The sequence below is a fragment of the Alligator sinensis genome, unplaced genomic scaffold (assembly GCF_000455745.1).
Source record: "Alligator sinensis unplaced genomic scaffold, ASM45574v1 scaffold752_1, whole genome shotgun sequence".
Lineage (NCBI taxonomy): Eukaryota > Metazoa > Chordata > Crocodylia > Alligatoridae > Alligator > Alligator sinensis.
The window spans coordinates 2,470,284-2,493,908 of record NW_005842000.1 but is presented as its reverse complement, the minus strand read 5'-3'; the positions used below and the strand labels follow the sequence as shown (position 1 = coordinate 2,493,908).

The window sequence follows — 23,625 nt, the reverse complement described above, 5'->3', positions numbered from 1 at the left end:
CCCCCCGCTGGAGGCTCACTCGTGCCCCCTCCTTCCCCCGTGCTTCTCGCCCGTGACAGACATCAACCTGAACTCTCCCAACAAAGGTCTGCTGGCCGACAGCATGACGGACGTGCCCGTGGAGGGCGCCGCTGCGGCAGCCCGCGCGCCCGCTTTCGAGGGGCTGACGCCAGCCGAGGAGGAGGAGCTGCGCACCGAGCTGGCCAAGGTACGGCGCGGCGCCCGCCTGGGTCCCATGCACACTTCGGGGGCCCGGGGCCGCGACCCTTTCCTCCACACGGCCCAGACTTCAGTGAATCAAGCTTGCGTGCGGGCGCCGTCAGGGTGCGTCTACATGTGCGTTCGAATGCACGTTAAAACGCACTGTGAAACAGTGCTTTTTAGTTTGCGTGCACTAATGTGCGTTAAGCGTCGCTGAAAAACTGCGCTCTTTAGCTCGCGTGCACTACGAGAGGCTGATGCATGTCGCCTCTATCTCACAAAGGAGGTATTAGATTTAATGCACATGAACTAAAGCGTTTTAATGCACATGTAGACGTGCCTGAAATGCTGGAGGCTGCAAGTGAGAGAGGAGCGGAGGAGGAAAACCCCCAGTCGGACCCAGCTCGCTCCCCTTTCATCCTCCGCTCCCTGCTGCGGAGTGACACGGGCTTGTTTGTTACCTGTGAAGGATGGCAGGCTGTCGCCCACCGAGAAGGATCCTAACGATGGGAGGCTGCTGAGAAAGTAACAGCTCATTTCATGGGATGAAGGGAAGGCACAAGAGGGATGGGAGCGATGTCAGAGGCTCAGAGCGAGTGCGTTGAGGAGGGATACTGAGCAGCACACTCCATCCTTGGAGGTTTTTAAGACTCGGGTAGAAAAAGTTTTGGCTGGGATGATGTAGTTGGGGCTGGTCCTGCTTGGAGCAGGGCTTGCACTAGGTGTGACTTCCTCTCCTTCCAACTCTCATTGTCTGTGATTCTAGGGCAGCGGTCTAGGAGTTAGCGGTCACTGCCCAGTGAAACTGCTCAGAGACGTGAGCAAACCAGGGACAGGACAACAGTCCCGCAGTTCCTAGCAGTCCTCTTGGCCAGAGCCTTTGTACTGGTCAGGTCGATGGCCAGCTTGGCTAGGGCCAGGAGGAGGTTGACCAGGAGGTCCCAGGACTTGGTAGAGTTGTGGATGGGGAGTGTGGAAACTAAAAGGTGCGGGGAGTTGTGCAGCTGGAGCCTCAGCAGCAGGTTCTGGAGGAGGTGGGGAAGGGTCTGCAGCCTGGCACGCCCCACATAGGTGTGACCAGGGTCTCCCTCTGCTTGCAGAAGGGGCAGGTGTGGACAACATGAACCTCCAGTGTGAGCCACGTAATGGCAGTTCTCTTATGTTCTTATTATGCTAACAGTAGGATGCTTGGAAGAGGCTATGATGGCCTCGCTCTATGCTGTAGCATAAATGACCTGTGAGCTTTATAGAGCGGGATGCATCTGGTGTTTATATTTCCCCTTTGGATTCAATTGTAGCACTTTCCCAGAGGTGTCCTGACCTCAGGTTCAAGGAACGAGATGGGTTTTCTCTCAGCTCAGGTTGAAGTCTAGTTTCAAGTGAGTTTAGATGATGGATTTGTACAGGATGGTTTGGATGGGGATGATCCTGCCTCAGGCAGGGGGTTTTAGATGACCTTTGGGGGGTCCCTTCCAGCCCAACATCTCCATGACTTCTCCATTCAGAGGAGAAAGCATTTCAAGTATGCGGAGCATGGAACAGAAACTCCTTTGGAATAATGGCATTTGAAAGCATGCTTTTTTAAAACCTTTTTAAAATCCCCCCCACCCATTACAGACAGTCTCTCTTGATCTGGGGGCTCGTTAAACAATGGCCAAACGTTTGACATTAGCTTTGTTTAGTTTGGAGTCTTTTATTTGCATGCGAAACAACAGAAAGAGGAAGAGCTGCAGCTGTTGACTTGCAGTTTCTGGATTTGCTTTAGAGCCCTCGTCTAATTCTGACTCAGGAGTCCAAATATTGTTTCAAAAATGCAAATCTGCACTGTTGTGGCTAGCTAAGATTTTCAAGCATTTTGATGGTTGTGAGCTCAAGCAGAATCGAAACTTAGAAGTACACAACAAGAAAAGAAGAAGTATTAAGAGAATGGGATTTTTCCCCTTCAAGTAAAAACATGACAAAATTACAAAACAGACCCCATTTTGCTTGGAAGTAGGATTCGGCAGGGTTGTCAGGATAAGTGACCGTTGCTCGTGGCTTCTGATAAATCTTTGTATAGCTTCCTAATTTTAAATCTGAAAGTTACTAGTATCATCCAAAGTTTATATTGTCCAGGATATTCAAATTTTAATGTAATTAGTCGAACTTTATAGAATTGAGGTTCTTGTTCGCATTTTTCTCTGGTGTATAAATATCTTGATTATTCTGAAAGAGCTGTGAAATGTTAATTGGTAAGGGTCTTTTCATAGTTAACCATGGAGCCAAACTCTTCTCCTGACACATTAAGACATCCCTCCTGACCGAGTCTTCTTTTTTTAGGTGGAAGAGGAGATTGGTACTCTGCGCCAAGTCCTGGCTGCCAAAGAGAGACACTGTGGAGAGCTGAAGAGAAAATTGGGCCTGACTCCCTTTGATGGGCTGAAGCAAAATTTGTCCAAGAGCTGGCATGATGTTCAGGTCTCCACTGCGTAGGTGTTTTCCATGACATGCATGAAAATAAGTTCTCTCCCTTCACTCAGAGTCCTGGAGGGACCCTCTTTGGGCAGGATGACTCGTGCACCAGCAGAAAATGCTGTTAAGGGGAAGGTACCAGAACTGACAGTCTCATGACTGTCTAGAAGATGAATTGGCTGCAGCATATCATGGCTCCAAGGCTTTTCCTCTTTGAATGGTCCTGGAGTTAGTCCTTTTACTGGTAGAGACAATTATTTGTCTATGGGTTGGGATGAATAGAGGATGTTGGCTCAGTAATTACTGGGAAGTTCAGTAATTTCTTTATATTAGCGGAGGCTGAAAATAATTTCTGAAATGTGTATCCTGGTCTGTGCAGTTCTTAGTATGGCCCACCTGTTGGCAGGAGGAGAGTCTAACTACAGTTGAGCTCTAAATCTCAGTGCCTTGAACACTCTGCCTGTTTTATTCTTAACGGGATATTCATTCCATTCCTTCCTGTAAACTCAGGTGGGTCATTAATAGTCTTGTCTCAAAATTTGCAGAATATTCTCCAGAATTGCCTGCTCTTTACATTGACGTCTCTTTGAGGTTCTGGCACATGTTTTTTCCCATAACATTCCTTCAAGGACTGTCTGCTTCCTGCTTAGGTCACCAATTAGTTGTGTAGCTTGCAAAAAACAGCTTCTGAGGCAGAATTTCATAATGCTAGCAGACTACACCCAAGGATCCAATACAGTGAGGCATTTATGGCCCAAAAGAGGTGAGGTCACAGTTAGGTTTGTTGTGTCCCTGACCAGGTATTGATGTTGAAACTGATTTCTGTTCTTATCTGGAAGCATGAAGCTGTGCAGTAGGGATGAGTTCATGAATACAAGCCTATGCCCAAAAGGAATGGATGTTTGAACTGAAGGGATGCTGTTTCATCTGTACAGGCCTATGTTGCCTGTAAGTGGATTTTGCAACGATTGACAGAGCTATCAGTTGAGGAAAGATGTTCTTCAGCTCTGCTTCTTGCTCCTCTTCCTTCCCCCACCCCAGTCCCTGTTCTTTGCTTCCCCCAGTAGCTAAAGGCTCTGAAGTGTCGACTTATCTTTATTTTAACCTTCCCATCTGAGAATGGTTCACTAACACTTTTTGTTTCTAGTTATATGAAAACGTCTGAGACACTTGGAGAATGGAATGAGAAAGTGACACGGTCTGACTTGTGAGTGCCCTTGACTCCTCAGCATCACCTTCTTGCTCCTGGCTTTGTTCTCCAACTTGTACTGCTCCTTGTTCTTCCAGGCATTGAGGGGCTGGGCACGAGGCACAAGGAGACGTTGCTTAAGGCTCTCACTTGTAAACAGTGTACTTGACTTTCAGCCATAAGCATCCCTCTGTTTCAGGGAAGGCAAAAATAAAAGGTGTTGCTCTCATTCCTGGCAGCCTGTTGCTTAAGCTGAACAACTTCCAATCAGTTACCGCACCACTCTTGATGAGAAGGTTAAGCATGTCATTTATACATTAGTTGCCTCTCAGTTAGCCCTTGTCAGGCAAAGTCTGAAGCACTGTTTTCCAGCTTTAATGTTACTTTGGCTTCCTCCCTTTTCTCTTGTAAAACATTTTGACAAACACAGTTGGGACTCGGTGACTGGCTTAAGACTTCTGACCATAAGTGATGACAAAGGACTTGGATGTCTCCAGGGCTAGAAAGGACAGGGGCTAGGTGAATTCAGTTACTGGAAGCTGTTCCAAAGTTAGTGAGACTGTGTTGGTCAGATTCTTTTGGACACCAAAATACATTGACATGCTGTGAATTTCTGCTGGGTGGTATTCAGCAGAAATACGAGTCCAGCAGACTGTAGGTCAGTGCAATGGATGGCTTGGACCTGATTAGTTAGGTTAGAACTTCATTGGTTTTTGGTTTTAAATAAATGGTATGGAGTCTCCTCTTTGGATGTTAGGGGCATCTTGTAAGTATTCTTGTGGTACAGACTCGGTCTCTCTCTCTCTCTCTCTCTCTGCCTCTCACTAAAGGAAGTGCTAATTCAGTTCAAAGGAAACATGGGGAGAAAGTGCATATCCTGCTGCAGTTTGGCTCTGCCTTAGTAGGGAGTGACTACTGAGGCAAAGCCGAGGGGTGTGTTTTGGAGGACGTGGTTTACCTGCTGCGTTTCATCTCCTTCAAATGACTTGTGCCACTGGCAGTATCAGAAGTTTGTAGGAGATGGTCTTTTACAGTTGTTTACATTCCTAGAGCATTGCAACCAGCGCTAATCCTCACAGCGCCCAGAGGTAGATATATGCTGGTCCTTGAAGATAAGGAAATGGAGACAAAGCTCAGATGACTTGTTCAGGGTTGTGCCAAGTCAGTTTAGAGTTGAAACTGAATTTGAAATTTGGCTTCTATGCTCAGTGCTAAACCACACTTGTGTAGCTGCCATACACAGAAGGGAGAAGATGGTAAAAAGCGGCTCTCACAGGAGGCAAAGTACAGGGCTTGCAGTTTCAGTTGAACTCACCTGATCCCTTTAAACTTCCAGATTAGGTCATTGGAATCTCTCCCCTTGTCCTTAATCTTTTTGAATAAAGGATGTTTGTTCTGCTGCTTACCCCCTATCTGGAAAGGTGGTGGCAAGAGGGGATAGTTTTCAGTCAAAGAAACAGAGTGTTATGCAGAGGCATTAATGATGTGGAGAGTCAGGAAGGAGAAAGCATTGTCATAAAAGTGTTGGCACCTTTTCTAACCTCCATTGTGTTCATAGATATCGCTCGGCCAGCAGCACATTGGAGGACTGGAATGAAAAATTAACCCAATCGGAAGCGTGAGTGTCATAACCTTCGGTGTAAGCCAATGTTCCAAGAAGCATATTGCCACTAACACTGCCCCAGGCTCATGGTTCTTCTGCTTTGACTAGTCCTGTATTGTGCTACCTGTGGAAACCCTTATTACCCTGCAAATATCTTTTGGGAGCCAGCCTGTCTTAGATCTTGAATTGACTCTCATCCAAGTGACATTACCCTTGGACATTTGTCTGTAGACCTAGGTGATCCCATGCAGTGCCTTGGAGCAAAATGGACCCTATGCACTGTACTCAGCTGGCACCGGGTTTTACAGTTTCAGCTGAGGCCATGGCTTGAATAGATAAATGAAACTATTTTATTCCTGATGATGGGAAGGATCAAGGGATAATTGCATTGCTTTGTGGAGAAGCAGGTGCCGCTGTTTTCCATGTGACTGGTGCACTCTGAGTAACTGGGGCTTCTGTTACCAAAATGTACCATTTTGGTAGTGCCAACTGGTATTTAAAAGGCTGAGCTTTATTGTTATTATAGTCCCCCTGTTGCTCTTAAGTGGTTCTTTAGTTAGTTGTCTTGTATGAAGCTCAAGTAAAAATATGCAAAATAATGAAGAGCTTGCTAGCTGTGCTTTCATACACTAGCTTGTGTTAGCATGGCATGACAGATTTGAAAGTGTGCCTGCAGAAATAAATGGTTACACTCAACTCCCACATGGTCTTAATAAATAGCTGCCTTCTTAAGTTTAACTCGGCTTAGCTTGCATCACGGTTGTAGCAGGACAGATAATACAATATTACCCACGTGCACGCTAGCTTGACTATAGGATTTCATACTTGGTTACTGTTTTGGAGTGGTTTAGAGTGGCATTGCAATTTAAATTATGCTGTTCCCCATTAAGTTGTCTGAATTTGCTGTGCATTTTAGAGGACACTAATTGGCATATAGTAAAAATGTAACCTTAGCCCTGCTCACTACACTTTTTAATGGGATTTAAGTTAGTAATGGAACTTTTAGGTACAGCAGAGTGGAGTGAAGCAACTGGGGGAGATGGGGAGTGTCTCCCTTGCATCTTAGTGGCATTTAGATAATGACAGGGTTAGGTCATGGGTCGCTTCTAAGTTGCCTGTTGTACAACTTGGCATGGAATTTGATCTCTTTTGTTAAGTCTAATTATAGTAAGTGGCAGTGGGTGTGTGGCAGTGTAAATATGGTTCATTGTCAGGAGAAGGATGGGAAGATGTGTGGTTCTTCTTTCTAGGAGGAATAGTCTGCTTCCCTTTTAAAGAGGATAAATCTTCTCTGCTGCTTTCCCTGGTAGATACCAAGTGACGTTCTTTATATGCTAGTTAGTACACAGGTCAGCTGAGTAACTTACTTCTGGTAATATTTTTCTATGAGAAATGGAACTTGGAATAAAAAGCTTCTGATCCAGTCTACTTCCTTTCAGTCCATGATAGGTGCCAGGAAAAATGCAGCAGGAAGTCTGCCTCTGTAGAGCTGTCAGGGCACAAGAGGAACGATTCAAGAGTTGTTTATATCTTGAGGAGCTAAGGCGTGCTAGCCTTCCTGCTGGGTTTGGCACTTAATGCTAACCAGCAAGACCCAAAATAAAATAAAGTTGGGGGTGGGGAGGGGGAAAGAGGAGGCTAAAAAGTATGATACACAAGGCATTCTGGAAAACCAGTGCAAACTTCTACAGTACTTTGATCCAGGATTAAATAAATGCCAACAGTCAGATCCAGGAATTCCAAGACTACGTCATTCCTGGCAGGCTTTTGGGGATATTTATGCAAAATCATCTTCTGTTGCCCCATTTCGTGAGCTGCAGTGCTGCACAACTGACAAGTTTCTCGACTGAACTAGTAACACTCCTGTGACACTGCTAGTGCTTTTTTGCATTGTCACGTATCCCTCTAGTTACTTGTCCTTCATAGAGAGCTTAGTTTGCGGTCTGGAACCATGCGTTATAGCAAAAAGGTACCGCATTATTATTATCTTTTTTTTAAATTTAGGGTCAGCTCAGGTTTTATACATGAAATGTGTGCATTCAGGTATTGCATAAAAGCTGTAAACTAAGATCAGGGTAGGTAAGGTTCTTTGGGTAGATGTGATATCTTTTTTTAGCTCAACTGAGCGTTGGAAAAATGTTCTTTGCACGGTTTTGGGCACAAGCACCCTTCAGGCATAAGGAGATCTCAGAACAGCAGAGACTCCCTATCCCTGAAGAAGGGCGCTTGTGCCCAAAAGCTTACAAAGAACATTTTTCCAACTACTCCGTTGGTCTAATAAAAGATATCACATCTACTCAAAGAACCTTACCTTAGACCGACACAGCTACAACCAAAACCCATGTCCTTAGACTGACATGGCTACAACCAAAACCCATGCAAAATAAGATCAATACAGTTTAGGTCTCTTGAGTCATGTTGTATAGGGGCTTTTTTGACTGACTGAGGTTGGTGCAAGGAGAGACTGAATTGGTTACTATACGTTAGGTAATGTTACAGAACAGGAATAGCCTGTTCAGCGGAGAAATGCAGTTTAGGAGGGATGGAACACGTGGAATTCAGTCCCAGGTTGGCAGGTGAAGGCGAGTTGTTTGCTGTAGCGATGTATTGCAGATGATAGCATATCTGGCACCTGCTTTTCTCTTAAAATAAATCGGATTGTGGAGGAGCATATGATCCTGAAAGACCCATATGCTATCAACTGGATTTTGAAGCGCAACTGTGCTCTCTTCCCCACTTCCAGCAGGGGAGGGTGATACAAAGAACAAAGACAGTTTTTAATATGCTGCTTCTCACCTCTGCAATTCAGAGAGATGAGGGAGTGATTTCTGCATGGCCTTTACTTAAATATCCTAGTATAAATGATATAGGAGGAGGCCATAGAACCAGATGTTAACTGCTAGCCCAAGAACAACTTGTAAAGGATACAGTTGTGGAGATGTCTTGGCATGTTTGGTTCCAGAGCTTGGGTTGAGGGGGGTGGAAAAAGAAAGGTTAGGTGTCTCTTTCTCCAGTCCTCTGAACTTCTTAAATGAATCTGTAATCAAACAGAGGTAAAGCTGTCAGACTTGCTTAGATGTGGTTAAAGGTAACTGATGGGAACTTCTTTACATATAGATGCTAAACTGCAGTTGCAGAGGGGATGCTAATTTTTGCAGTTCTTGTCTGCAGTCAGAGGTTGATATGGCCAGTCTCTTCAGTTCCTAATACTGCAACAAGTGCATTTCTAACCTTTAAGGCTGAAAGCTTATATTTGGAACAGCTTCCTTAGTGCTGAAAGGAGGAGCAACCCTTCATAAAAGGAGCAAAAGAGTTGTGGAACGAAGTATGGTACTCAAAGTAACCTAAACCCCACATGGAGAAATTAGAAATGGATGCACACTAATATAGCAACTGTGGTAAAGAATCTGAAGCAAATGTAAAGAAATATTAAATCAACTTGCATTGTCTTGCTACGGTTCAAAGCCACAAGTCTGTGAGACAGTAGAAGGGGAGCTTTCAGCCCTGTAAATGCAGCTTACTAACCTAGTCTCTTGTCCTCAATGTGGGCAGCCTTTCCAAAATGCTGGGATGTTTCTCGCTTTCCTGCTTGAGATTTTAACCCTTAAGATTAACTTTTTATGTCTTCCTCCCCCCTCCCTTTTTGCTTAGTTATAAGAAGACTCAGGAAACCTTGTCTCAGGCAGGACAGAAGACTTCAGCTGCCCTTTCTAATGTGGGTTCTGCTATAAGCAGGAAATTTGGTGACATGAGGTAAGATCTCCACTTCCTAGTGTTTGGGGTTTAGAATTTTGCGGTGTGGGAGACCTGAATATCTGAGACTTAACAGCTGGGCCTTTCCAGTTATATAATTTTTTTTTTTTTAAAGATGGGTTTTGTCACTTATTGCATATGATGGCTATTCCATGTAACCTACTGTGTCTTGTGTGCTTATCTAAACTCCCCCTGGGCCGAGCGTTCCAGAGCATTTTCAGTCCCTGGTCTTTTTATCTTGCTCCACACTATCAGAATAGTTTGGGTTTCCCTTCAGAGGGAGGAAGTACAGCATTTTTATTTGCAGCTCACCCAGTCTGTTTTCAGGAAAGGTTTAAGGGGTGGGCCAGATTTTCATTCATCTACTTGTATGATGATGCCGTTTTGGTTGTTTCAGTGTTGAGAGTTAAAATGAATCCAACTGTTTTTTCTCTAACAGATGTAGAAAGCTCTGATAGGGAAAACTGGCCATAGTACATCATGCATCGAAAGCGGGGTACATTGATTCTTTAAAGGGAAGAGTAGCACCCCTTATTAGATACGGCTGCCTACCATGCATGTTTACAGGGGTGGTGGTAAGGGAAGTGGATTGTCTCTGCCCTGGACTTGCATGCAGGGACATCCTGATCACTGAGTTGTGTGTACCCAGGAGTGTGAATTCAGAGGATTTTGGCTCTTCTAATGCTTTTGTGTGAAAATGGACCTGCATCTCCAGATGTTCAGTTGCTCCATTTTCTGCCAGAGCCTTCTGGTAAGAATGAAACATGACATGGAAAAAGAGCTGTTCAAAGGCCTTCAGCTGTTAGAGGAACCATACAGAAAAATGGATGTAAAACATAATTTTTCCTTAAAGCTTTGCTAAGTCCCAGATCTCTCTCGGCATATACCAGCTGCTTAACTTTATTCAATGACTTTTTATATATTTATGTTGTTGACAAGGCTGTGGCCAGCATGCCAGTATTCATTTGGGTATTTGCTTTTCCTAGAGATTTCCCCCTTCCCCTGTGGCTGAGCATACCTGGGTGGTAAGCACTGGATAGTCTCTGATCACATAATACTGGCTGGTCTAAACTTACCTTCAGTTGCACACTGTGTTCTTGGCAGGGCAGTATTAGTGCATATCTTGAGTTTCTTTGAATTTGGCAGGGGACAATTTCACTCTAACTTCTAATATCCAGGTATTGTGTTGTCCCATCTCTCCGTCCTTACCCTGGAAACTCCCCAACTTTGTGTTTCCTGCTATTTACATTAGTCTTCTAACACCTTAAACAAGCAGGTTGTAGAGGCTTTTGCCAAGTAGTAATCTCAAAGTAAATGGGAATCTCTCTAATGTTGCTAAATTATGCAACCAAACATGGCAGGTGTAGCAAGAGAGAGGTGAATTCTGCCTTTCCAAGACCTTCCACATCGGAGTCTACATGGGAATAAACAGCAATTAAACCAAAAAGTGCCTAAACAATACAAATGAACTTTGCACTTGCAGCATTGTTCAAAAGAGGTAAAATAAAAAATACTAAAGAAAGATTCCTCGATCAATGTGCAGATGGTCACATTTGATATACAAAGCGTATAATACAAATTTAATCAAAAAAGGGTCCTTTAGTAGTAGTGGTTCAGCATTGGAGATGCTTTGTATTTCTGATTGTCCTGGGTCAATATAAAAATATTTAATTGTAGTGTTTTACAGTTATCTTCAATGACAATGAAGTGGGGCTGGGCAGCTTCTGCCAACTGTACCAACGGCATTACTAGATAAGTTGTCAGGTTTTGACATGTGTACGCCCTATGAAGGAAAACGTCATTGGAAGTAAATTTTGTGCCTTTCCTTGAAGTCTTAAGAAAATGAGAAATTCTTTTGTTGTCTGGGTGAACAAATGGCTCTGCCTGGCCTCCTCGGCTGTATTCAGAGCAATATTATCCTAAGACTTGAAAACAGAATGAATTGGTTTGCTCAGAAACTGTCCCTCCATGCTGACCTGGAAGCTGCTGCTAAGTGTGATTTGATCAGAGATTACATGGAGTGAAATAAGGATGTTTCTGTAGTGAGACTTTTTTTTTTCCTTTTCCTCCAAAAGGATATGTTCTTTACCCTTCATAAATTGTAGCCCTAGCCTCTAACTGTAATTACTTAAGTTGTCGTAGGGCTTTCTCTCTCTCTGTCACTCACACTTCAGACTTAGGATCCAATCCTCTATTTTCTAGTCTGCTGGAAGTGTTGAGATAACAGATGGGATTTCCCTGTCTCATCTGCCTGTGATGGCTGAAGCACTGGAAAGTGTTTCTCTGTTTGGGGAGAGACACTTCAGACATATAGAGGACTTGGTCCCAGTCCCTGTGATCAAAGGAGGGGTTTTTTTGGGTGGTTTTTTTTTTTTGAATTTGAAACCCTCTGACATCAGGATATGTGTTAGAAAAATACCCCAGGAGAACAGGTGGTTCCTGTGCACTGCCTGGATTGCCATGAAATCCTACGACTGCTGAATGTGGTGAACTGTAGAGCTGCCCTGTGCCACTTGTATTAGAGGGCTAACGTGTTGTGCTGGCGCATCTCCTTATCTCTGAATTTATTCCTCAGGATGGCTGGCTTAATTCATCGGAGGAGGGTTTTTGCAAGTCTTAACCATTCGAACTTGCTCTGTTATCTCTGCTTTCAGTTGACACATCTCATGCACACACTTGTCTGTTCTTACATTACAGCATTTTACTGCCTTGTGTGACTCTAGTAAACCCAGTCTTGAGCGTGTTCTTGTCCTCACCTGTGAGGGCAACTTTAAGAACCTGTATTTTCTATTCTTTGTTCCATTGCACTGTGTGAAGGAAACAGTGCTGTTGTAGCTAATACTGCAAGCACATTCGTTTTTAAATGTTCACTTGAACTAGCAGCAGGGCAGCTCCAGGTTATCGAAATTCAGGAAACTCTTTATGAGTAAAGAGCTGCAGCAGCTATTTGGCAGCTCTCTAAAAGTTCGGTCTCCGGTGCTGACCAGGTTGAACCGTGCTTGTGGTAATGAGCATGGTGCTTGAATTGGTGCATGCTTCCCTGCTTCCTCCAGGAACGAGAAGCAGGTTAGCTTTTGCAAACTTAATAAAGACCGTGTGTCTGCCTGTGTGTGTGTGTGCTGGGTTGGATGACTGATTGATGACTGACTTGATTTTGGGGGTTTTGGTGTAATCAAGGCCCCCTACCACCTGGTAAGCTGGGTTTAAACTACGTGGCAAGACTACCTGCCTTGTGCACAGATGAAACTCTGGCAGCTGTATCTAAAGGGAATAAAAGACTACCTCTCCCTGTAGAATAGCCTTGCTGGTACCTCTCAGTAAACTATTACGCTGTCTCCATGTTGTCACCTGGGGTCAGCAGCCTGTAACTGTTTTGCAAAAGCTGGCAGAGAGGAGGCTAGAAATGGTGGTGTTTGAGTAGGGGGTAGTCTGTCTTGCCAGCCAGGGATGTGTGGGAGGCAGTTTGGTATTACATTTTAAGTCAGGATTTCTTGCACTCTTTGGCTATGGCTGCAGAATATCTCTGGACTTCAAATAAGACCATTGCACGGCCAGCAATGCTCTATTCGAATGAGAGCTCAGAGGACTCTGCTCTGGGATGGGAAGAGATCTCTAACATGGTAAAAGGGGTTTATAAACACTGTCAGGGACTAGGTTTCCTGTTGCTAGAATTGCAGTCTGCTCAGTATCATGGATATAATCTAAGTGTTAATGCTGCTAGTGTTAACCCTTGCAGTACTCCCTACCACAGCTTTCATTGTGAGCATGTAGTGTGAAAAATGCATTCGTGTGAACTGCTTGCTTTCTCTTGACAAAGTTGCGTAGAGCCAGACTGTTGCTCTCAGGCTTCGCAAGAGTGGAGGGCAGCTATGGCGAGGCATTCAGCTGGACAGCTGTGCCAAACTAACCTCTCCCTTTTCTCTCCTTCCGCTGCCGATGGGTTCTTTCAGGGCTCATCCCTTCTCGCATTCGTTTAGGTAAGACACTAATCAAGGTTGCAGAAGGAGAACCATTAGTGCTGCTCATTTAAGGGGTGCTGCATAGCTGAAAAGGGAAGCTGACCACGCAGAGTGCACCCGTACTGCAAAAACAGATGAGCTAGGGAATTTGGTTGCAACATGTGTCCCTGAACTGGCTTTATGACACAGTTGTGGTTCATTGTGCAGGTTTAACTTCAGCACTTGCAGTAGCACTATGAGCCCCCTCCATTTCTTTATTCCTACTGTAGCTAGGAGCAGAAACCATTTATAGCAGTTCTTCGTTTGAAAGCTGTCAGCTGCATGCATCTACACAGTGCCCACGGGGTGCTTATTAGATCCTTCCACGTAGCCTGCTGGTTTTGGGGATTATCTTGTTTGTTTAGCAACCTAACCTGACAAACCTTTTAATCTTAAATACATTCTGTCTACTGGTGTAATTTGGTGGAATAAAGCCAGTTGTAGATCTTCTTAGCTTTTAGTTTGTGGTGCCTGTACACCAGCTCTCCAAAATCCAGTCCTTGATGGTGGGGCCAAATGCTTCAGTCCTGAAGTCTTGGTGCAGTGTTACAGGTCCTTTTGAGGAAGGCTTTGCTCATGGCAGTAGAAAGAGCCAATTTGCCATAGTTTAGTTGCGGGGAAAGCTCCTAAACAGTGTTCTGTGACTTGCATGTTCTTTATTAGGTAGTTGGGGTAAGTATCTTGTGATTTTAAAGAACCAGCCTGAGCTGCAGTGTGTGAAAGGGATGGCAGGAGGGGGTTTTGACTGCCTCAGCTTTTAATATTGAGGGCAGTAAGCATTTGGAAACCAGCAGCACATGCATGCATGTCTTGCGTTATGTCCAGGTTGAACTGACTGCTAACCCTTTCCTCCTTTGCTCTCCATGCTTCCGAGTAGCAGTTACTCCATTCGCCATTCGATAAGTATGCCTGCTATGAGGTAATGTAGTCCTGGATTTCAGAAGTGGGATAGGTGGAAGATGTGCAGTTAGTTCCCTCTCCTTTGGGGACTTTAAATGCAGCTGCCACTTCATGTAACTGCTTCATTTCTGCTAAACTCTTATCTTGGATGTGAGTCAAGGCCTCAGACAGCTCCCTTAGTTCAGGACTTGAATCTCTGTTGCATAAATCTGTAAGCTTATGAATGGGTCTCTTATGGCCTCAGTAGGTGAGATTAAGATGAGAACTATAGCCACACAAAATTGCTGTTTTCAAATGTCTCTGAAGAGAATTAGGATGCTCTTCCTCCAATTGCAGCACAGGTATGCATGCGGCAGATGGCCTGAGCTCTGACCTTCCACCTATCCCTGGTTTGCAAAGTAATGGGTTCATCCCAGAATGGTAGAATGCTATTGACCCTGCATGGCGAAACACTGGCCAGTGCTGGACTGGGTGCAGGTCTGGTTTCCTTTATACTTGTTCCAACGGGCTCTGTGACATCCTCTTGTTTCTCTCTTGCAGACTCAAGCAGGCAAGTTGGTTTCGTGGGTGCAGATATTCAAAGTGAATCCTTAATGTCGATATGCCTAGGAGCATTTTTCTCGCTTGATAATTGCACACTAGTCCATTGACAAAACAGCCCCGCATGACTCACTCTTGACTCGCCAGTGCAGAATACTCCTACTGAATTGCTCATGACCTTGAAGCTGGGAGGCTAAATTTGTTAGACAGTTGACCAAAATTATTTGCTCCCATCTGTTTGTCAGTGTATAACTGAGGTTTGCTTCTAAAGCCACACAAATGACTGCTCCTCGCCAGTGGTCGGGATGGGCTTCTGATGATATCACTGGGGTGATTATAGCCCTCTGCAGTCCTTCAGTAGAAACAGCCCTTTCTCTCTCACTTGAACAGCCTGTGATGTGCGGAGCTGTAGGACTCATTTCAAGTCTGTGTTGATCTGTCCCTGCAGACTAAGCTCGGGTTCCTTTTAAATAACAACATCTTATGAACTTGTGAGTGAAGGGCTGGCTTCGCTGCCATCTAATCTGTAGCCCACTGATCCGTACTGAACTTGGGCTGCCTTGCAGGCTTTTCTTAGGTTGAGTGACCTTTTGTTCGAATTGGGAAAATGTGCGGTGTAAATAATCTGCTTTCCAGAACTTGTACGCACTGCATGTGCCTATAGTGCCGTTTCTCCAACCTGAGCTGTGTGAGCATTTAGTAGGATGTGTCCTTGTGAAGGCTTCTTGGCCAGTCAAATACAACTCCAGTTACAACGTATTAGCCCCTAGCCTGTCCAGGCCAAGAACAGCCTGTTCCAACAGCTTGTGTGACCTTATATTGCCTTTTTTTTCTTCAAGGAATTCTGCAACCTTCAAGTCATTTGAAGATAGAGTTGGGACCATAAAGGTAATGATCTTCTTCCTAAGTGTGCACACTAAGCAGATCCCTGGCAGGAGTTTGTGTGAAATGGCTCTTGCACTTGAAGTGTTTAAAGGGGCACCAGTGTTTGCAGAGAACTCTGGTGGGTAAATCACAGTTCACACAGTAAGGTCCCTGGTATTAAGAGCTTATAGTCTCTGAGATTCGACACAAGTCACAGTAGATAGGTGGGGTGGGTAACAAGTGGCTGTATTTTATGCTCCTTTGAGAAATAGTAGCTGATCCAGTGTCCACTTCGTCGTCTTAAATAGCTTCTCTTTCCTTTTCAGTCCAGAGTGGTGGGCAGCAGAGAGAACAGCACTGACGGCCTCCACTCCCCAACAGGCGTTGGAGATAAGCCACCACAGGACAACGCTCCTTTCTAAACCCATCGCATGGCTTTGCACGGCTGTGCACAACTGCGAGAGTGAACCCCCCTAATTTTTCATCACAGTAACAACATGCAGATAAGGGGAGGGGATGAGCCCCACTCTGAAGAGAGAGATCCATACATCAACACACAGACATTGCTGCTGGGTTCAAGTCAAATAAAGAGAACACAAAGTTTTGTACACAACTATTTTACACTAAAGTTTGTAGATGAAGTGCATCACTGTGCTGTCCTCCTGGGAGAGCACTTAAAATGGAGTTTCCTCAGTGTAGTTCAGAAGCATTCTTTTGGCATAAGTTGCCTGTGGTCCCCACTCAGAGATGTGGTCTTCGAGCTGGGGAAGCTTTCGGCCCACGTGACGAGCAGTTATGGAAGAAGCTAATTGCACAGGAGACCTAAATCTTCCATTTCTGGCTGTTCAAAATCATTTATGGCAGTAGTTGGGTCATCCCCCTCGCTTCTCCCATCACTGCTCCCTCCTGCTATCCCAGAAATGGTGCCGGAGACATGAATGAGGTAAACAGTTATTTTCTCTGGGCTCCCAAACAGGAAACTTGGTTTAGCAGCTGCCTCGTTACACTAATGCTCTAGCTTTAACAAAACTAAAATCTTTATTTTTAAAAGCAATGGACTTCAAAAATGAAAGCTGACCAGAAAAAAAAGAAAGCTTTAGCATCATATTAGGGATATATTCCCCTGGACTCTGAAGCTGAAATGCAAGCCTTACATCACCTTATGCTTTACTTGTTTATAATCTTTTTATATAGAGAGAACTGTGAGGGTTATCAAGTTGGGTTTTGAGCACTGGAGTTTTGCATCATACAGTAGTAGCAGCATGCCTATGTGCCAGTTATTGTGTTCATTTGAAATGGTGCACTCTGTTGCTTCAGTGTGTAAAACTTGCTTCTCTGTCCTTGATATAAGCCTGTGTTCCTGGAAAAGAAGGCTGCTAGCAGTGTGGATTAGGAAAGGGCAAAGGTGTCTGTAGCAATACGGGCACCGTACTGGAGAATCCCTTCTCCGCCTCACCTCTGTACAGGCTACGCAGTTTGGAACATCCTCAATGTGATCGCACATTCTCTTGGCTAATATCCCCACCTAGAATCGTTGTTTACAGGAACTGGAGAGAATACTGGAGACTGACCTCTTCCCAAAGTGTCTGGATATGATGCTCTTGTGATGTCCAGCACAGCTGCTCAGGAGCTGTAGAATTCAAGGTTACCTTACAGTGGCCTGATTTGAACCCAGGGAAGAGGTGCCTCCATGTCAGACATACCTAGAGTGAGCAATTCTGTGCCTTAGAGGCGAAGTGGGTCTTACTCAGGTCTTTAGGTTTGCTTACGTACATATCAGAGTAGTCGCGATGGCTTGTTACTCTAGTGGAACTAAACCTTACTCAACCCTTTAGAGAAGCAAGTTTTGACACTTATCTGCTGATTTAATAATCTCAATACCCACCCCTGGTCCCCCATTTTGCAGGTGTTGTGGGAGTGCTATGACCTGTTAGAAGGCAGACGTACTAGGAACTAGGCGGAGTGTAGAGTGTCATTTACCGGGGTTTATTGTTTTGTGGCTGAATCTTGCCTCTGAATGGGGGAGCAGTATCGCTTAAAATGGGGACTGCTGGAGTTTAGGTATTGAACTGTTTCTCTTTACATGTGAATATTAGGGAAATTTGTCAATAAAGCATTCCTTTGGGGAAAAAAAAAGTCGTTCTGTCCTGCCTTGTGTTTCTTTTTTAGGTCAAAAATCGAATATTCAGGTGCAGAGGTTACAGACCCATCAGGAAATGTGTACTGAGTTGGACGCTTGGGGAAAGATGCTCCTGAGCCAAGGCCTTCTGCGTTACGTCTCACGTTGGCACTGGAAATCTTTGGATAGGCTGTATGCGTTTCAGCTGGTGTGTTAAGGGATATTGCTGGTCTGGCACTTCCCATTTAACAGCCGTGTCAGCATCAGCCCACCCACAATGTGAATTGCTGTGAATTCATTACATGGGACTTATTGGCAGAAAGGCGTTTGCCAATTCCTTGCAATGACGGGAGCTGGCTGCTGAAAAGGAAGGGGCTGGGACAAAAAGGACGGATGTTAGAGCCAGAAGTGAATGCCAGAGTGATCCCAAGGGTAGATCTGGAGAAGGGTGATGTCACACTCATGCCTTTGGATGCTGTCTTAAATTACTCCTAATATTTCTTCCCTTGCCTATGGGAACATCCGTAAGGACAGGAATGTGGGTCTCTTATGCTCTACTTCATCTTCGTTAAACCGAGAGCCCTTGTATATTTAAGACAGTAGGTTTGAAATCGGAACAAACTTGTACGTAACTGAGGCTTTAATGCTATGCCTCCATCACTGCGCAGGGAATCTCAGTTGTTATCCTAGATACTTGCTGCTGTGCCGTTTCTCATCGGCGCACTGCTGGCAATCCTTTCCTGAAGAAATGCAATGCAACTCCATTAGAAATAGGTGCTAAAGATTTTTATTGAACTTGGCATTAAGCTTGCAATAGCTCCTCTCCCTGCTTTTGAGTCTGGTCCAGAGTTTGAGCAGCTGCAGCAGCAACTCTTGAGAGTTATAGTTCAAGCTTGAGAAACTCTAACATGGAAAAAGCAGTGGTTGTCCTGGCTTAAATTTACAACACGGCGCTCATGGAGATCGGCTTAGAACTGGCCTTGGCAGCTGCTACTGACTTGCGGCAGTGCTGGGAGAGGGAAAGCGCTGAGCCTGTGGCTTGGGATAGGCTTTCTCCCAAGGCTGTGCTGTCCTGAATGTAGAGCTGGCAACCATTAACAAACAGCGCAGGGCTGTGACCTTCCCTAAGAATATTTTCTGTCTCCAGTGCTTAGCCATCTGGCTGAACTAGGGACTTCTGTAGATAACGCATCCTGGGGTTATTTTTCCTGTCCAAGGTCTGCCCAGGAGGCCACGTCTCACTATTGCATGCATACAGCTCACATGGCTGTCTGCGTGAGTCGTGAGCAAAGATCATGGATGTACATGGCAGTGACTTGTTAGCTGTGCAAATGCTGCCGTCTTTGGTGAGATGGAAATGCAGCATCCAGCTGCTGTCGGAGCGTTATAAAAAGCTAGAGCCCTCTGCTCTCTGTCAGGGGGGTGTAACTTGCCCCGAGGGAGGAGAGGAGGGAAGGCAGGTGCTTCAGTTTTGATCCTCTGTCCACTGCCATCTTCCTTGGTGCCTAGGAGAGCTGTTCCCTGTTTCATTTTGGTATGATTTTTTTCTAGCATGCCTGGGGCCTTGAGGGCCAACCCTGTGTTTCTCTGCTTACTGGATCATGGACTAGAAAGCATCCCAGTGGCAAGGACTGCAGACTCCTGGTAAGCTCTTCTTGCGTCCCACTGCAGGAGGGTAACTGCTCTCTTCAGTGTATGAGAGCTGAAAACTTCTCCCAGTGACCAGCTAATAATGAACTACCAATACTTTTTTTTTTTCCCCCCCCAGCTTCCCCTCTTGCTCAAGGTGAGGCAGGACTTGCCATTCCCCTCACATAACCTTTCAGGCTGAGTGAGGAAAAAAGAGCACTTGTCTTTTCCACAGCTGTTAATTTAAGGATTAAAGACAGATGTTTTAAGCTGAGGTTGGGCTGTCAGCAGAGAGTAGGAGGCGGCAGGTTTCAAAGCAAAGGCTCCGTGTCCCCAGAGGTAGCCATAGCTGCTAGCGGCTCTCACGGAAGAGCAGGGAGGAGAGAAGAGAGGCTTGTGCTCTCCCAGAGCACCTCGTAAAAGTGCTGTCTATGCACTGGGTCTCCTTGCTTTGTTAGGGTACTGTCTTGCCTGCAGCTGGCAAAAGGGGAACAGGTCTGGGCAAGAAGCATTTTGCTCAAGGCCACCCCCTCGCCCCTGCCCCCCTCCGGTCTGAGTGCAGCCCCAGGCATCAGGCCTTTGTCCCTCCTTTGGTGGAAGTCCATAGTTCTGGTTAGACTAGCACTAGGGCTGCAGGGCCCTACCTGCTAATCGTACTTACTCGGCAGGTTTGAGTCGACAAAAATATGTCTTCCCCTTAGGAGCCTCAGACCGGTGGTGCGTACAGTGACCTGCTTAAAACCAAGCTGGATTTCCGAGCAGTCCAGGTGCATCTCTCTCTTGCCTCCGTTCTTACCTTCATACTCTCCCCCCGGCCCCTGTGTTTTGTGCTGGCTGGCTCCCATGGGCTGACCATCCTTTTTAATCCAAGCATTCATGTCTTCCAGTGCCGTCCTGGGCTTCAGCCCTGCTCATCAGAGCCATTTGCATAAGTAAGCCTGGCGGTAAATCTTCAAAGATTCAATTGCCAGAGCTGAGGGCTGTTTGGAGGCAGCGGGTGCCCTTCAGCTGCTTCTCAGTAACCTCTTCTCTCCAGTGATTTGTTTCTGTTATCCTGCTTCAATTAACCCCTGAACATCCCAATAATCAGATCAGCATAAATTGATACAGAGCAGGTCCATGTCTGTCATGCACAGGCTGCAGACCAGCAGACTCTAGATCTGAACCTGAATCTCCTCCCTCCTGTTTCTTTGGTGGAACCAGATTATCCTTATTGCTCTGAGTTATAAATGCTTCATTCAAAGGCTCTGTGTTTTCCAGGCTGGTACGTCTGTGTTACCGGTTAGGCTTGCCAAAAATGACTGGGGTGATGCGACTGGATTAGGTACATTTCAGCTGACGTGAGAATTTCTTTCCATAGTGATGCTTTAGGCTGTACAGCAGCGAGCCAGCCTCGAGGGCTGCCTTTCACCACTGAGAGTGCGTCTATTCTCTCATTACACCCTCAGTTACTATCATTTTCCATCGCATCGCTTTGATTGCATAAGGCAGGTGCTGTGCATGGAGAAAAGCAATGAGAGCCAGTTTGCTAAAATGAAGTGCCTCTGTTACACCTGCTACCTGGGTATTAATGCAGTGGTATCAGTGCGCTGTGTCACTCTTGCCACAGGACTGTATCTCGTGGAGCTGGAAAAATGGGGAAGATCTGAGTAGCTGGATAGAGAATGTCTTAGATCTCTCTTCCTGTACGGGGGCAGGCAGGCAGTTGCACACCGAGGCATCGGAGATTCGGGTAAGATTGGAGAGAAAGCTGGGACTTCCTAGACAACCAGAGTCTGGGTCCTGGACTGAGTTGGAGTAGAGAAATAACCAAGAGGAGCGAGACTAGACTGCTCACTTCAGCTGGTTTGCAACTGAAGACTGAAAATACTGCAATGAAGATCCCACCCCCCCCAGTGCTACAAATCCTCCCTGTGCAGCAGAGGGAGGATTGCTTCTCTTCGTGGTTCCTGTCGGAGCGATACGGTTTCACGTGGGCTGCTTCATAACTTATTCTCAGTTCTCTATGAGACAGCCAACATACATCAGTCAGTGCAACACCGGGATTATTTGTAGTTTCCAAAAATGCAAAAAAAAAGAAAAAAAAATGCATTGGAAGGTCCCAGTTAAGTAAAATATAGACAAATGCACGTAAGTGGTCTTTTCTTTGAGCTTTCTCTTTTTTGGAATCTCTAAGTGTAAAATTATCTGCGATCACTGGGAGTGAGATAATGCAGGGGTTTTCAACCTCTTTTGCATTTGCAGACCCCAACAAAATTTCGAATGGAGGTGCAGGCGCCCTTGGAAAGTTCAAGTCAAGATGTGGACCCCTTTGAATTGCACGTGGGTATTCACACACTTTTGATTGATCATAGTCCTCTTTCGCAGACCTCTTAGACGTAGTCTGCAGGCCCCCAGGGGTCTGCAGAGTACAGGTTGAAAACCACCGAGATAATGTGTCCTATCCCCTTACACTCAATGTTATGTTCCCTTTTGATTACTTCATCTCATAAAAAATAGAGAGAAAATATGCAAAAGGTCCAGGCACAGGCACTGATAATGACCTTGAAACATCAAAGGGAAATTTCTATTAAGCCAAAGAGTAAGCAACAAAGCCTCCTTAGACTCTGGGGCTTGGATAGAAGAATTAAGGGAGATATGACTGTTCTGCACACAGAATACCAACGGTTGCAGTGTCAGCTAGTTAACTACTCCTGTTTGCCTCAGCCTATAACGCAAGAACAAAAGAACGAGTGTTGAAATACAAGAGCGACACGTTCCAAACCGATCAAGGGAAGTGCTTTTTCATGCACACAGTATCCAGTTAACCTGTGGAATTTGCTACCACGGGTCCACGCCAAGGCAGATATTTTTATGGAAAAGGGATTGGTTATGTATGTATGTATTGGCAACGATATTCACAATAGGTTAAGTAAAATGACAAAGGTCGTCCGTCCGTCATGATTCAGGTTATCAACTCCTCAATGATGAGGTGAAATTTCCTCTTCTAAAGTGTAACCAATTTGGAGAAAGGCACTACTTTCACATTATTTTTTCGGGATATGTTTCTACTGGTGCATTAGAGTCTCTGAGTGTTGCTGGTATATACATCTCACTAAATCCTATTGAGCATGAAGTTCCTTCCAGTTAGGAGCAAAGACATATGTAGTCATTGCCTAAGCGTGTGTGTGTGTGTGTGTGTTTGTGTTCAGTCATCCCTGGAAGAGTGTGCGTGTGTGTGTGTGTGTACGTACCACTCACCGGGAGCACTTGAAGATGACAGAATATCTGTGCTGTGCTTGGAGATGCTTCAGCCAACAGCGGAGTGGGGGATGCCTGCTCATGTACTAAATGAATTGCCGGGCTGCCGTATAAGATGATTAACACTAATAATGCCATTAGTAAATGCTTTTCGCCACCATTTATTTCTTAACACGGTGAGTCAGTGGTGTCAGATGGGAAAAGCATGTTAGAAATGTGATGGGCAGGAGGCTGAGCTAATGCATAAAAGGCAGAGATGCCAGAAAACCCAAAGATGATAAAGGACAAATGGTTTGAGGGGGAAGGTGTGTGGCGCTGTGTAACGCCTGGATTGTGAGAACTAGGACAGAGACACGGCTCTGCGGGGCTTTCTGAGGCCCTGCGTAGAAATCCAGCTCTGTCGGGGCTTAATGAAATCCTGGAGGAGTGAGGAAGACTGCCTTCTCAAAGGAGGGAGGACTCCTGTTACCAAATGCATATGCTTAAAGGGAGGTCAAAGTTTGCACGTACCTATGTGAGTGCACAAGGAGAACAAACAATCTAGGACACTTAAGAAATTGGGGAAAACACGCAGACTCAGAGCCTTGTAAAGATTGTTTTCCATATAACTGTGGGTTCTTGTCTGTTGGCGAGGCTGATGTACTTTTAGGCTGCCGGCGCCAGTTTTTCCTGGGAAAAATACCACTTCCTAATAAGAGAAGATGAAATATACATCGCACTGGAATAATTGTGATTAAAACCAACAGCATTTGGGAAAAAGGAGGTTCATAAAGGTGCCCGACTAGCCTGTTTTAAAATGAGCTGCACTCACTTTTATGCACTACGTGCCACAATGCCAAAAAGCAAGATGCTTAACCAACAACGAACCTTCAATGCTGTGAGTGGTGGGAGGGGATTTGAAGGAAAATACAAAAAAAATCCCATCTCTCAGCTTCAGTAACATTTCAACAGCAAGTATCACAGCTCTGGTGGAGCACGGGCCTGACTCTCATCAGATATGAACGTCTCTAGTTGCTGGAGTGGTTTTGGGATGACCAGCACTAGTTCTGTTATATGAAATAGTAAAGGAAAAAAAAAGCCTGGTCCAAGTAGGCAGCTCACAGCTTTACCTGCTGCTCTCCTGTTTGCCTTTACCCTG

The 23,625-nt window shown here is 45.3% G+C and overlaps 1 protein-coding gene across 4 annotated transcripts; it reads left to right on the top strand.

Moving 5' to 3' along the window:
- The first annotated feature begins 64 nt into the window (after positions 1–64).
- On the top strand, positions 65–17,635 carry TPD52L2 (tumor protein D52 like 2). Of its 4 annotated transcripts, XM_006021661.1 has the most exons (7): positions 65–208; positions 2,521–2,669; positions 3,800–3,859; positions 5,400–5,459; positions 9,096–9,197; positions 15,475–15,523; positions 15,826–17,635. In XM_006021661.1, the coding sequence occupies exons 1-7, from the start codon at positions 104–106 to the stop codon at positions 15,919–15,921; spliced, it is 621 nt and encodes a 206-aa protein (XP_006021723.1). In that variant the 5' UTR covers positions 65–103; the 3' UTR covers positions 15,922–17,635. The 4 variants fall into 4 exon arrangements, with proteins under 4 accessions (XP_006021723.1, XP_006021724.1, XP_014374498.1 ...); XM_006021662.1 differs by lacking the exon at positions 3,800–3,859; XM_014519012.1 differs by lacking the exon at positions 5,400–5,459.
- The last annotated feature ends 5,990 nt before the right edge of the window (positions 17,636–23,625 follow it).